This window comes from Cydia splendana, chromosome 19, assembly GCF_910591565.1.
Source record: "Cydia splendana chromosome 19, ilCydSple1.2, whole genome shotgun sequence".
In the NCBI taxonomy this organism is placed as follows: domain Eukaryota; kingdom Metazoa; phylum Arthropoda; class Insecta; order Lepidoptera; family Tortricidae; genus Cydia; species Cydia splendana.
Window position 1 is genome coordinate 11224897 of NC_085978.1, and position 15025 is coordinate 11239921.

General features: G+C 37.8%; 1 protein-coding gene across 1 annotated transcript in view; it reads left to right on the plus strand.

Annotated features, from left to right (window-relative positions):
• LOC134800053 (LIM/homeobox protein Lhx1) overlaps window positions 1-15025 on the plus strand; it is a 90078-nt gene that overhangs the window by 14448 nt on the left and 60605 nt on the right. Inside the window, 2 exon segments of the mRNA XM_063772510.1 lie at window positions 42-231; window positions 3420-3634. Of these exon segments, the coding sequence (XP_063628580.1) occupies window positions 42-231; window positions 3420-3634 (405 nt within the window).

Genomic DNA, 15025 nt, shown 5'->3' on the forward strand with positions numbered 1-15025 from the left:
AAAACTTAACGATTACCCTAAAACATGACCCTTGTTTCCAGGACGTGGCGAAGCAGGCGGCGCGATGTCGTGTGCCGGCTGCGAGAAGCCGATCCTGGATAAGTTCCTGCTGCACGTGCTCGAGCGCGCGTGGCACGCGGCGTGCGTGCGCTGCGCCGACTGCCGCGCGCCGCTCGCTGACAAGTGCTACTCGAGGGACAACAAGCTGTTCTGCCGCAATGACTTCTTCAGGTGAGATCCTGGACATGTTCCTGGATATATTCGTGCGCGTGAGGCACGCGGCGTGCGTGCGCTGCACCGACTGCCGCGCGCCGCTCGCTGACAAGTACTACTCGAGGGACAACAAGCTGTTCTGCCGCAATGACTTCTTCAGGTGAGATCCTGGACGTGCTCGAGTGCGCGTGGTGCGCGGCGTGCGCTTTGTGTTCATATCGTTCAGATGTAAAAAAGTTCGGTCATGGTAGGTATACTTCCCTGAAAAATCCTCAAAACTAGTTACTGCTCCGAAGTCCGGGGTTCTTTTATCGATATTTTTCTGTTTCCTATTTACACGATCATCGGCATCCTCTTATTCCTCTTTGAAATGTGTCTTTACGTTTTTTCGGTAAACCAAGATTTCTAGCCTCAAGACCATGGAAACGGATGTTATGTATGGAATAATTAAAAAAATACTTGTTACTCTTGAGTACCCATACACTAAAATACACAGTATGTGAGAGCAGCCTGCAAGCGGTGGTAAACGTTTCCGACCACCCTTAGACAGAAACAGCCCACTAAATTGTTAAATCGTAGGGTTTGGCGCCAAAATTGTCAGTAAAAAAGTAATTCCATCGTAGGTCAGGTAACAGCGGAAAAAGGTTCACTTACCACTTCCGCCGCCTTGATGGTTTAATTTCGTATGTTTTTCGTAATTTGATGAGTTCATTCGGCGACATTTCGGCCTAAAGTGATGTCATTTCCGTTTGCTTGACACCGCGCTATTAAATTTATGGTTTGTTTTTTTTTTAAACAGATAACTCTTTTATAAACGCTCATGAACATGGGACACTGTAACTAAATTATATTTATCGCTCTCTGATCAGTGCTGTCCAGGAATTGGATAAGTTAATCTCAGTCAAACATATTTCAACATATAAAAGTCAGTATTTACGCTTTTAGCGTTGACAAACTCTGTTAAAGTCTGCAAAAGATTATAGCTTTAAGACATGCACGGGTCACAAACAACCAGCATTTTTAATTTATTGTCCCCTACGCTCAACCGTCACGATTTATTATTTGCTTGGAGACTTTTAAAATAATTACCCATCAAAGACCGAAAGACTCGGCCCTCGGGCTATTGCAAACTTAACTTCGTTCAGCGCATAAAACATTCAGCCAGACATGAGATGCCATTAAAAAATTAAAAATATAACGAAGCAATCCAAAGACTGAACGAAATCATTTTTAAGATTGCCATTTAATATATTAGAGTCTGGCTAACATATAAAGTCATTAGAAAGAGGCGCGAATTTTAAAAATATGTTTTTAAATTCTAAGTTAATTTTTATTGCCTCCTGTTTTTAGTGACCAGACTGTATGATGATCGATTTTTGAAATTTAGAAAATTGGCCGCAATAGAGTTAGACCAAGAAAAGTCTGCAGAGATTTTGATAGCCCACGCAGTGCAAATGTTATTTTGAACGTCAATAATAATAATTTTAGCCTATATACGTCCCACTGCTGGGCACAGGCCTCCTCTCAAGCACGAGAGGGTTTGGGCTATAGTCCTCACGCTGGCCCAATGCGGGTTGGGGACTTCACATACACCTTAGAATTTCTTCGCAGGTGTATGCAGGTTTCCTCACGATTCACCGAAAAGCTAGTGGTAAATATGAAATAATATTCCGTACATAAGTTCCGAAAAACTCATTGGTACGAGCCAGGATTTGAACCCGCGACCTCCGGATTGAAAGTCGGATGTCATATCCAATCGGACACCACCGCTAAACGTCAAACTTCTATGAAATTATGACGTATAAATAACACTTGCACTGCGTGGGCTATCAAAATCGCGCTTTTCTTGGTCTAACTCTAGTAACATTCCGAAAATAACATCGCGGGTTGCCAGCGTACAAGTTTATGTTTTATTCATATGGCCTCCATCGTTTATGCAAATGGAGCTGGTAATAATTCAAAGTGATGATAAAAGAATAAAAAAAGTTGCGTTCGCAGTGTGTTTTGTTGATAAGCGTAAACCACAAAGGCGATCCCTCAATATTGCTACGAATACATCCAAATTTGATATCATATTTTTATTGTATTAACTTCTACAAATTTTTTGTCCAAAATAATTAGTTAATACCTAAATAGAGTACGGTACCTACGGATAAGATAAGAATGGATGGGATAAGAGAAATATAGTTTGTTTTGGTCGGGACAAGAGAAACCGTAATTATTTTTAAGTTAATTCAATTTATTAGTTTTTGTTTTAGTATTATCATTTGATTTCGTTTTTAATATCTTTAAGTTATCTCTGTTTATTTACCCTACAAGTGTTTCTCTTGCCCCAAGATTTATCTTATCCCACCTAACCTTAAATAATTTTAACTGGTAACATTGGTCAAGAGTCGAGACCGTGAGACGCCTCTTTTTTTCGCATACCGTCAACCGGGGTGAATAGGGACACAACTTTACATGTGATTAGGACAATTTCTTACAAAATACTTACACAAATTGTAGCATTCGATTGAAAATAGTAGTAGATTTTGTATGATACGAAAATTTACGGTACCTACTTATCTGGTATATTTTTTGCGTCAAAGTTACCTACTTTGTAAAATTGCAAAAAATCCACCTATCGAATAAATAGATTGGTATGTTGTTCACAAGAACATAAACGTTATTTTTGATGAAAAAACACCATTAAAGTCCCGCCTTGGAGGTAATCGACAATAACCAACGATTTTTGTAATTGACCTTTTTACCAACAATTAAAACGATACTCAGTTGGTATTTACATACAAGTTTGTATGTAACCATTCCACTGTTATTAGTGATCATTTAGATGTTGAGCTTTGACTATTTAGTGCAGTTCGTATGCTTATAGCTCACAACGTATGAGTATTTATGGTAGCAGGTTTTTTGAAATACCAATTTGTATGATTCGACAGTGTTCTGAATGTAAAACTATGAAATTAAAAATAACCACAGACTAAGAGATCTGATAGTTTCAGTCTACGAAATGGCAATGTTAATGCCCTTGTGCCTAAAAGCTTAATGTTAGAGCGTGACAAATGTCCCTAAGAGTATTAGTATTTTATGTAAAAGAGATAGGTAAATAATGATATGAGTAATCATGTGTGAGAACACAAAAATTGTTATTACATAATTGAATTTTTAATTATCATGCTTATATAAATAACGCTAATTTTCGTTTTCAGGCGATATGGAACGAAATGCAGTGGTTGCGGGCACGGCATATCCCCCTCTGACCTGGTCCGCAAAGCGAGAGAAAAGGTCTTCCATCTCAACTGTTTCACCTGCCTCGTCTGCAGAAAGCAGCTTTCCACCGGCGAGGAGCTATACGTCCTTGATGACAACAAGTTTATTTGTAAGGAGGACTACCTGGCTGGAAAGACACCGACGACGCAGCATTGTAAGTCATTTATGTTTTTAAAAAGTTTGTGTTCTTATTTTAAATTGGCGTTAGGCGTTAGTAAAATAAGGGGCGAAATTCAAATTTTCTATGGGACGATAACTAGGGTTGCCATAATTAGTTGGAAGTGATAAGGGACAGTGGTATTCTAGAGCAGGGGTCTCCAATCTTTTTTATCTGAGGGCCAATATTGCGCCAGACTCTTTCGCGCGGGCCACCGAGGGGGGAGGGTGTATCTGGTTGCTGCTGTTTGGAGCTGGGGTTGGAGAGCCCTGTTGTAGAGCGCTAAATATTATATTATAGGCAGGGTCAACAAAATACGGGACAAAAACGGGACCAGTAAAAATACGGGACGTGATACTTAAATACGGTGACAGTCCCGTATACATATACGGGACGTATGGCAACCCTAACGATAACCCTTTGCCCAATTTTTTTTTAAATTTGCCGCTTATTTCTACTGACGGAAATTGCTTAACAGAGTATAATTATATAAAATAATTATTGAACAGTCACATGACTGTGATTGCTAATATACCTTTTCGTATCATATTCATTTGCAATAGGATTTCTAACAATCGATTCCAACACATTTTGAAATGAACCGATTCTTATTTGCAGATTGGATGGTAAACGTTGTTTACGTAACCTATACATCGACATACGCGATCACGTTTGCAATTAACTCAATGTTGGCATACTTGTTAAAAAATAAATGAGGTCTTTTATTGTCCCCGACTCGATTCGTACCCAATCGGTGTCGAATAATTACATTTCTAAAACACGACCACGTCCCCTTCAATTTTCGAACGTGACATGTGAGAATTGCATTCTCAGTTTAAAATGCGTTTTTTATTGTTTAAGAACGTATCGCGGCAACAATAAAACTCTCGTAGCACCCATTTCGAAATCGGATTTTTCGATCAATACGAACCGTAACCGAACCCAATGAAAAAAGAATCGAAAAAAGACCAAGGCGTCGGACAAAAAGCCAACCGCATTACACATTAGCCACGTCTCCACGCGGTAGTGCCGTAGACATCTTTTTTACTTTTTATAAACTGCTTTGTCGATGGCAACACCTTGACGTGAGTTAGAAAAAAGTGACGGATTGTAGACAAGAAAATCGTGACCTGTAGTACCGAATACATAGTGACAGTACAAATATTTTGACTGGGCCATATCAATCCCCTTTCAAATAAAAGTTTGATTAAGGTCAAAGGATTCTTTCTATTCAGAAACGCAAGGGCTTTAAACATCTATGGTGTGAGCCGCTCGGTTCGTTTATAATCCGGTATTTCTGGTTCCATTGCTAATTACTATGTGCATATAATAAATACATGCTATATATGTGCTACTGCGTCTTTAATGGCAGAATGTGGAGACATTAAACTGGTAATCGCTTTGATAAAATATGGCTGTTCTAGTTATTTAAAAGCAAGCAGCTTGAGATGTTGAAGTTTTTTTATATACAGTACATTGTATTGCAGTGTTAAAGGAAAGACAATTTCAAATGAAATCAATGATTATTAATTAGTAAATTACTTAAATTAATTACCTTGTTCAACTTCAATTGCAATTAATTTTATAAATTAAAACTCAATTTAAATGCCACATAAAACTTAGATCAAATACTGCCGCGGCACATAATATAGTAACTTACAATATTCTCCATAATATTTAAGATCCTTTATAGACCAAGAAAAGTCTGCAGCGATTTTGATAGCATACGCAGTGTAAGTGTTATATACGTCATAGTTTCGTACAAGTGTGACGTTTAAAATATCACTTACACTGCGTGTGCAGGTATCAAAATCGTTGCAGACATTTCTTGGTCTAACTCTACCCAATGAAACTGTATAAACTGGCAACACTTTTCATCTTAAAAAAACGACGTATGAAGGAATTGTATCTTTGGTCATGAAAAAAAAATTAATAACGTTGATATTCGCGCCAATCCGCTCCTAGACCAACCAGTGTGATGATTCATTTTCGTACCTTCTGTACGGTTACCATCAGTTTGTCACTGACACAAACGTCGTCGAGAACGTAATTTACTTTCTATACATCTCGGTCGCACTCGCATATTAGTGCAAACGGGATATATAGAAAGTAAATTACGTTCTCGACGGCGTTTATGTCAGTGACAAACTGATGGTAACCGTACTGGTAGACTATGTACCTATGTAATCAAATTTATTATATAGGTAATGCTCACAAAATGTTACGGCAAGTAAATGTTTTAAAATACGAAGCGCAGATGCTAACTCCGATTTCGCACTCACGTTAAGTGGCGCCAGTATAGACGTCACGCTTAAAATAGTCAAATGTTTGCTCGTAAAGAGAACAACAGTTACTGAGCGTCCACACCACATAGTGTGGTCAACTGATTGTGGCAGTGCTCGTCATATCGCGGGGTTTTAGGTGCGAAAATGATTTCGTGTATTTATAACTTAGTTTATTGTAAAATAGTTACCAATCTATGAATTAAAAATAGGTTGTATATTAAAATAGTTTTTAACTATTTTTTGGCTGAAGTTGTCTGGAACAGATCGCTCTTTAGCTATAGTTTTTTTAAGTTATGTTTAATTTGTATGTCATGTCCTTTTTCATATTGGTGAGCAATAAAGAATATTTGTATTGTATTGTAAAACATCCCCCCACTCAAAACCCCGGGGTATGATATGATGATGATATGACATACGGCAAAGCTATCGGACTTATTTATGTGGTAGAATGAGATGGCTGTATGTGGCTTGACGTAGTTTGTCAAGCATTAGAATGCATTAAAGGAAATATAATATGACGATATCCCACGAAAAGAATGTGCAGCAATGTAAAATAAAATTAAAATTATTGTCATATTGATAATTTTTAATACAATTTTACTACGTGCAAAAAAGGATGGATTTCTTGAGGTCGGTCGGTGCCAATTCTCTCACGTAAATTTTTGCAAACGTTAAACACGTATTATCAATAAATTAGAAAGCTGATGTACCTAATATAACAAAAATGATTTAAAATGTATATCGCAAAGTATATCTTAAATACAGTTAAATATATATAGTTATTGATATTTCCACCTTTTTATATTTGCCACGACTGGCTAGCCGGACTATATCTATGACAAATGGACGTCAAAACAAAGTATAAGTACTAAATGTCAAGTGTGACATTAGTGTAGACTTGTTTAATAGCTCACAAATAACTGTAGACAGTGCGTAACGTGTCCACTCAAAAGAAGTTTGTTTCAAACAGTCTTTTAGACACAATTTTGCTCACGTTAAATATAGCAGTTTTAACAGAGTATACTTTGTAAAAGAATATATTTCTAGAATAATTCTTGACTGCCAATAAACATAGCCTACTTTAGATAGACTCGAAACATCGATACCTAAGTATAAATACTTTGGTAATATAGGCTTTTTTGTCATTGGAAAAAGTATGAGGAAATCCGAAACAATTGAAGGTCTTTTATGCCTTTTTTATGGCAACACTGCTTTTATTTCGGACTTCCCTATTCTGTTAAAAAAGTTTTAGGTACTCGTAAGTATATTGAAATTGTTGAAGTAAAATGAACGGAACTATCACGTTGTTAACCCCTCTGTGCATTAATTAGGCTTTAGATTTGCAATAATTACATTTAAAAACATTTCATACTTTTTGGTTTATTCGTAAGAAATCAGATAGATTTTAAATACTTAGTCAAAAATTTTCACCCGCTTATAAGTACGTAGGGTACCTATATAATTATAATTAGTAAAAAAGCCGGTTAAAAATATGTACTTTCGACTAGATTGGATTGCCATATTATGGGTCTACTATATAGGCTCTAAGCCCTGATCATCAATTGTTTGTTCAGTTCGCATTTATAATGGTCGCTAGCGGTCCATCTGGTATTTAACCCATTTACGATTTGATATATTTATCCTTCCTGCTAGCGATGTAGGTACGATGTCAACCAAAGATGAATTCATAGGCCATAATCGCAACTTCGAAAAAGTTCGTTCCTCTGTCTTTCGCTCTTTAATAATGAGATAGACATTTCCCGATGTCAGAGACTACCATTTTTAGACGTAATTATTGAATTTAGTACAAGTAAAACACGTACATACCTACCTACAGTACCTATTAAGCCTAACTCAGTAGCGGATTTATTGCCCCGAAAAGACTCATTTTTCATATTTCAAAAGTTCATAATCATTAAAAGTAAACAGAAAATAAACTAGCCATACGATGGGGTTGCCATGTTTGCACAAACATGTGTCCGCCCGCGGCGTTGCGTTATTTGCTCGGGGTAATTGTGTTTAGATATTGTTAGAGTGGAATAATGCTGGCAAATATACTTGCTTCAACGCTCAATCGGGTAGGCAAGTGTTTTTGTAGATATTAAAATAGAAATGGCTTGGGTATGTGAGGCCGCGGCCAGTATGTAGTATCTACGATAAAAATCAGCAACATACAATTATGTGATTACACGAATCCTCTTGAATTTATCATTATTTACACTGTGTGCACTTATAGGTACCGACTTGTAAAAACGAACGGCGGTATTTTTATTGATATATTAAAAAAACCTACTTACACTAAAAAAAAACATAAATACATTACAACACAACATTTAGTAACTGGAGACGCCTTTTTGTCATTTTCTGTACAAAATAGTCTGCCGATTTTTGCGGGGGAGGGGCACGTCAAATGTAATAGCCATACATTTGACGTGCCCATCTGACATGGCTATTTGTATGTAACGTACAAATAGCCATGTCAGATAAACGTCAGTCCATACAAAATTTGCACAATTGTGCAAGGTTTTCGGCAGAGGGGTAGGCTCTTAAAGGCGACTCCAGTTATTAAATGCTCGAAGACTCTACCCAAAGACCGCACCAGAATGGTGTACAGCTTCAATCATTATTAAACTGCACAACGGGAGTTAATCGCGTATTTAAGTTTTACCTCCGACGTTTCGAGGACGGCGTTGTCCCCGTGGTCTCGGAGAAGACTCATATTTAATATAAATCAAAGCGTGCGTAGAAAAGTTGTATATAAGTATATTGTTTTTTAACATATTTACCAAATTTTTCCAAATATTTTTAAACCGCGTATGAAAAAACACCTACACCAATAGGGGAGCGTTATCTCTGCCCGTCCCCACGCAGTGGCAACGATACGTATCTATGTCATACAAAGCCTTTCCAAAAGAAAAGGTCAACATCATGTATCATCTTTATAAGACTTACGTCTTTTCTCATTTCAGCGGGTAAATCGCATCTTCAAACTAACCCAGAAACAAAAGGTAGCAACTCCCGAACTGTCGGATATTGACATAGTGCGTTTTGTTGTAGGCTGTTCTGTCTTTCGCTGGTTGCGCTAAACCCGGCTTGGGACGGATTAGACTTATGCGATTATTGATATTGTTCTCCGAAATGGAATATCGTTTGAGATTATGCTAGGTAAACATGTTTCAAATAGTTATACATGTTATTGATATCTATCGGATTATCTATCCTAAAAGAATTTTCTTTAAAATATTTTTTTGTCCATAAATGTAGAGCGAATACTCTGACCGAGCAAAATTTAGTGTTGCATCTGAGGCCAAGACTCATTTAGGGGTTATTATGCTAGTTCTGTGAGCTCTTAGCCAAAACCAGTCTTTATCTCTCTAAAAATCTCTTTATATTCCAGTATACGTATTTCATTTCACCATTTTGTTCCTCAGTTTGGCCAGAAATTTGGCTGAATGAGCCAAATGTCTTAAGATAAGAAAAAAAAAATCACCGCACTCTTATACCCAGCCAGTATTAGAAATTCGAGTCGTTGTCCCAAGATAAAAAAAAAACAGTGTTATCATTGTCTAACCAGCCAGTTACCCCCTCAGGGGTAAATCTGCGCTACGCTCGGGTAATTCTATTTCCACGTGTACCGGACGCGTGCGATATCGCTTATCAATCAAATGCACGCGTAGATGACGGTCGAGTTTTCCGCGCTTTGTGTGGGAGCTACCCCAGTTAACGGTCTTTTATAGAAGTATAACTAGAACTACTTTATGGTGTAGTGAATTCATTTCTAGAAATATTATTATTCGAAAAAAAATTGTTCATACCTTTACATGGTACAAATAGTCGATGATTGTCACTAATTAATCGTGAAGTTTTTTTAGGGAAAGAAAATAGCATGACTATCGAATATGTTGAATGTGGGAACCAACATAATTGTTATTTTTAAAATAGATACTCATTATGTTCACACAATCTATTTGAATTCATCGCTCAATAAATCCCTTCGGATTTCCTTTCGCAAATGTTTCGAATAGGTACGAAATCATAATTAAAGTAGACATTGACAAGTTTTTACGCGATAAACCTGTGAAGTACGTGTGAAGCCACTGATTGGCAAACAAATGGTGGCATTGCATGCAACTTTGTAACTCACACAACATTGTTTTATACGTTGGCACAGACTCACTAAAAAACGATCACTTATCCGGAGACTACAGTCGGACGCCGGTGAAATTGCCGACGGCTTATGCAACATAAAAAATAACAGATCGGCATTAATGCAATATTAATAACATAACTGCTTACGTTGCCCTCATCCCACAATAGGGTTGAACCCTCGCAAATATCCCGTGTTTGTGCAGCAACCGATACTGATGATACAACAACCCCGGAAATGTTGTTGTTTTAAATGGCTACGCTTTGGCGCGCTCCGTTTATGCCAGAGGTAATCATAGACAATTTGGATGCTTATATTTAAGCGTAATTTTAAACCGGTTACGAATCGCACCCAACCGTTTTGTGTAACTAATAATTATTTAAAATGTAGGTGCAATTTCGTCAATGCTTCTGATGGTATCGAGTAATATTCGACTATTAAGAAAACATAACGCAGTACAAAAATTGCTCATTGTTTTTTAAATATACATGAACGGCCACGCAAAAAAAAACTATACATCAGTAGTTCATATTAGACTACGTTTATACTGTAACTTGACACGTATCCGTCAGTAATAAGAGCGAAGGTAGACTGCAGATATAGGTATGTATAGTCACGTAGAGACGAATAGCGTGGAATGGAGGAGACCGATAGAATCCCATTTCGCCGGGAGGGGGGAGGCGGCCATTCGCGACCCTGCAACCGACGGCACGATCGACTTTATACGGAGCGTCCTATTTTCAAATCCCTTGAATATATTCCGTCATTTACGGGTGGAAGATCGAGAGATCGGGAGATTTAGTACGTACTGAAACCTTCAGTGGGGTTTGATGGAAGTTTACACTTCTTATGCACAGGCCGTTTTGTGACTTTGTTTTGTATTAGAAATATCTATAATGTAATTTTGTTCCTATGATCGAAGTTGAGCAAATTGGGCGTACCTATTTATTAAAATTACTACGCCTACAATTCCTTAAATCTATCTTGTGGCAATTTTCACATTTTTACTTGCTATTCAAACACACAACACAACGTTAATAGGTATACCTACATTTTAAACTACAATCCTTAATCACTGTTATGAGAAGCACAATATAAATTCGCAATCGAATAATTGAATACCTCAAGTAAAATAGATAGAGTCAGACCAAGAAAAGTCTGCAGCGATTTTGATAGCCCACGCGGTGCAAGTGTTAATGTCATAATTTCATAGAAGTTTGTCGTTTAAAAAACCCTTGCAATGACTGGGCTATCAAAATCGCTGCAGACTTTTCTTGGTCTAACTCTAACGGCTGCTACCGTTTGGCACTATCAACATTCTTTTAGAGAAACCATCAATACCGGCAGCCGGCAGCGCATAGTTCGCGGTGCTTTACCCACTTTTCCTTAATTATCTAACGCCTCGGCCATCCTGCGTCTGTCATTAATTTTTATTCGCCATTAAAACGATCGATAGGTAGCTCGTAAACCTGCAGCAGTAAACGTTTATGTTTGGGTTTATGACGTTTTAATGTAGCGTTTTTGAAAGCTCGGACTCGCGGGTTTCTAGTTTATATGAACTCACGGAATAGAATTATAGGTAGTAAAATATGACGCGAGGTTGGCTGCAAAAATACCATGAAAATGTGATGTTATACCTGTATAAGCTTACGTTTAGAAATTTTACTATTTTATCACTTTCGTCCAGATTTAAGATACCTAAGTTAGGGAAATTTCGCATACTTGCTCTTAAAAGTTCATATATTTTACGGCACTTTTCGGATAGACGCCTTTCAATGTAAGCATAAACTTGCGCGAAAAGCTGGTTATTATGAACTACGTGCATATGTAGTGCGCTGCCCACAATTATGTCGCTGGAACAGCGTGCATGACAGAATAGAGATAGCTGTCAGGCGAACGGTATTTTCACCGATTACCTCTACTTAGAGCGGACAAATAAAAACATCGAAAAAACTAATCGGTGAACGATTTACAGCGTCGGGAGCGCGCCCCGAGGGCAAATTATCGATAATCGACCGACTAACCAAATAGCCGGTGTCGATACAAGTTATCGACAGTAATCGTTATAATCGCTAGTGCCGCGCGATTGTTGCCGGTCGCCATTACGGGACGTGCGCGGCGTTTCAACGAGCCCCCATCCTCTCTGACCCATCATTGTCTATGCCCAATAACTTTTTCCGCACCAAGAAGGTGTACGACGGAGCTCCAGCAAAACTGGTGATCTCAACAGCTTTTTGTACACGCTTATTATTGAAATTATTATTTATTAACTATAATTGGCGGCGACGTTTTGAGGGTTAAGTTCGGCGTTTAGCGTAATTTGGACGATTCGACTTTTTGGAGGGTTTATTAGTGGATAATTATTAGTTGAGCGGAGGTCGTAGCGCATGGGACTTTGTGATTACACTCATAAAACTAATGTTTAATTCCGTCGAAGTGCGCATAACCACTACTTGTACTCCAATAGATTTGCTCGTAGGTAACGAATCTCTACTTTTTATAGGAAAGTACATATAATTTACCCGCTAATCTACACTGTCTCGGTTTGCATATCATGACAGCATCAACGATATTATGGTTGTTTGCACTGGCAACACTAGAGTTTCCCTTTCAGTGCTCAGCGCGAAGTTCTTTTTTCAAATTATTATTTTTCTTCGCCGCGTATTGTTTGCAGGTAAAAGGCGTGAAATTGAAGGGCGCCCTCGAGCGTGAGTGTGTTGAACTTTCAGCTCGTGTTTGGAATGTTCTGAAGAGTCGTTGCACTCAGAAGTTTTGTTTACACCATAGCCTATTTTATTTTCGTGCCGTTTAAAAAAGTTACTCAAAAAAGGCTTTTGTAAAAGTAATTTTCTTTGAATATTTTTCCTCATTTCTTGGCATTGCTTTGTCTTCCATTTAATTTATTGTGAATTATAAATCAAAAGGGCAGTCTACTGAGCCGATTAAGCAACTTTTTGAGGAAGATGGCAATTGTCAAAGTCGATTGAGAACGTTCAACTTAATAAGTAATAACCTATAATTTCAAGCTTGTGTAAAAAATACCTGTATTTTGACGTGTTAATTAATTCTTCTACCGAAGAAAGCTGGCTCAGCGATTTTTTTAAAATCAGTCTAAAAAAATGCTACCATTGCCTACCACGATCTTAAACCATTTTTTTTTAATTTTCCTTTGGTGTGGATTTACTGCCTTTATGAAAATAAACAGAGCGAGAAATTAAGACTATGTACATATATTAATTGTTTTTTACGTCAAATATTTATAAACATAAAAATTACTCCGCCCAATTTTTCCAAGAATTCCCATTACCAAAAACAACAATGAGTACAATGACATTGAAACAAGAAAAACAATCAGAAATCCTCATCCCCAGACCCGGGGCGAAGTTCTGAAACTGTCATCGTGGAACCCTAATACCTACCCTACCCGAGGGGAGCCGGTAGGGTAGATAAGGAAATATTATTTCCCGCGAACCCGTCTGTACCATTTAGATTGGAACCGAAGTCGCTATTTTAAGGGCTTTGATATTTTGTGCAGTCGGCATTGACATTATGTCTTTCTTCTAGAAAGTAAAGATGATTCTGAGTAAATTTTTGGTTAGGTATATGTTTTATCAAAACACTTTAATTGAACTGATATGTTATAATAAGTATAACTGACTGGAGTTGCAGGCGTCCATAGGCTACGGTGACTGCTTACATCAGGCGGGCCGTATGCTTGTTTGCTACCGATGTGGTATAAAAAAAACTGACTACGAATAATTATCAATAGTACAAAGACAACTCGTCTAATTTTGCAGTTTGTAATATAACCATTATAGGTACCACAAACATTCACTACATTTACTATTTGCTCATACTTTGACGAAATCATTAAAAAATAAAAGAGCACAATATTGACCAGAACTGCATAGTCAGTATGAAGTTAAGATCCCAAGGATCCAAAGAAGAAAACAAACCAAAAAATAAAAAGGTAAACAAACGAATAGAAACAAAAACCCTCGACAAAGGACGTTAAACCTAGACCATAACTCGCAATCAGCCTCCTCATTAAGGCCCCGAGGATTAGGATTTATGTTTTCACCTAAAATAGATTTATGGTCCAAAATCACCTTTTAAAAAAAATGTTCATTTATCCTTTGCCTGATTAATTCGGCCGTGAGTCAGGGTACCCTGAGGCCGGAGCGCCAAAGGCCCGTCCTGGCGGGGGGGCCCTCGGTAATTGGGCCCCCTACGTCCCCAGTGTTAAAGGACCAATGCTGGTTATTTATCGATACTAGAGGTTTTCGTGTGTAATGATCTTTCGTTAATTGATGTTTGGGGTTTTGGCTACTAAGGTTCCCATAGCCGATAGAACCAAGTCAAATATCGTCAGATGTGTTGTATTGTTTGCACAATAAGAATCTTTACCCTTGTTTCAAATGGAAATTTATCTCAATCCGTGCTTTTTCATTACCTACTCAGTTGAAATAGTTCCACTAATAATCGAAGTATTCTGCGTCACAATAATAAGTGATTTGAGACAGTGACATCTCTCTTTGGTACTCCCATGCAGTACAGGCAGTGTATCGCATCACATTGCACTAAAATATTACTTTGCAAGTAAAGATTCCTTCGCCCACTAAACATAAGCTTACTTACTTTCGGTAGTAAAATTTCTTCACGCGCCTTCCCGTCTGCGAACAGAATAAAAAAGCCTCCGTATTTTATGAATGCACAACAAACATTCTCAGAATCACAACAATCGTTAAGCACACGACATCCGACACTCAATCCAACGGCTGTTCAGCCAAAACGGGCCCATTCATACACAAAACATATGCTAACAACCCGACCGTGGCATTATTCAACTTAACCTTAACACTTTAATAGCCTGAATCGGGAATCAAATCCGCGATGCCTCATTTCATTTGCTTCCTTACACCTCCCATTCAAAACTCGCCTTTATCATCAAATCAC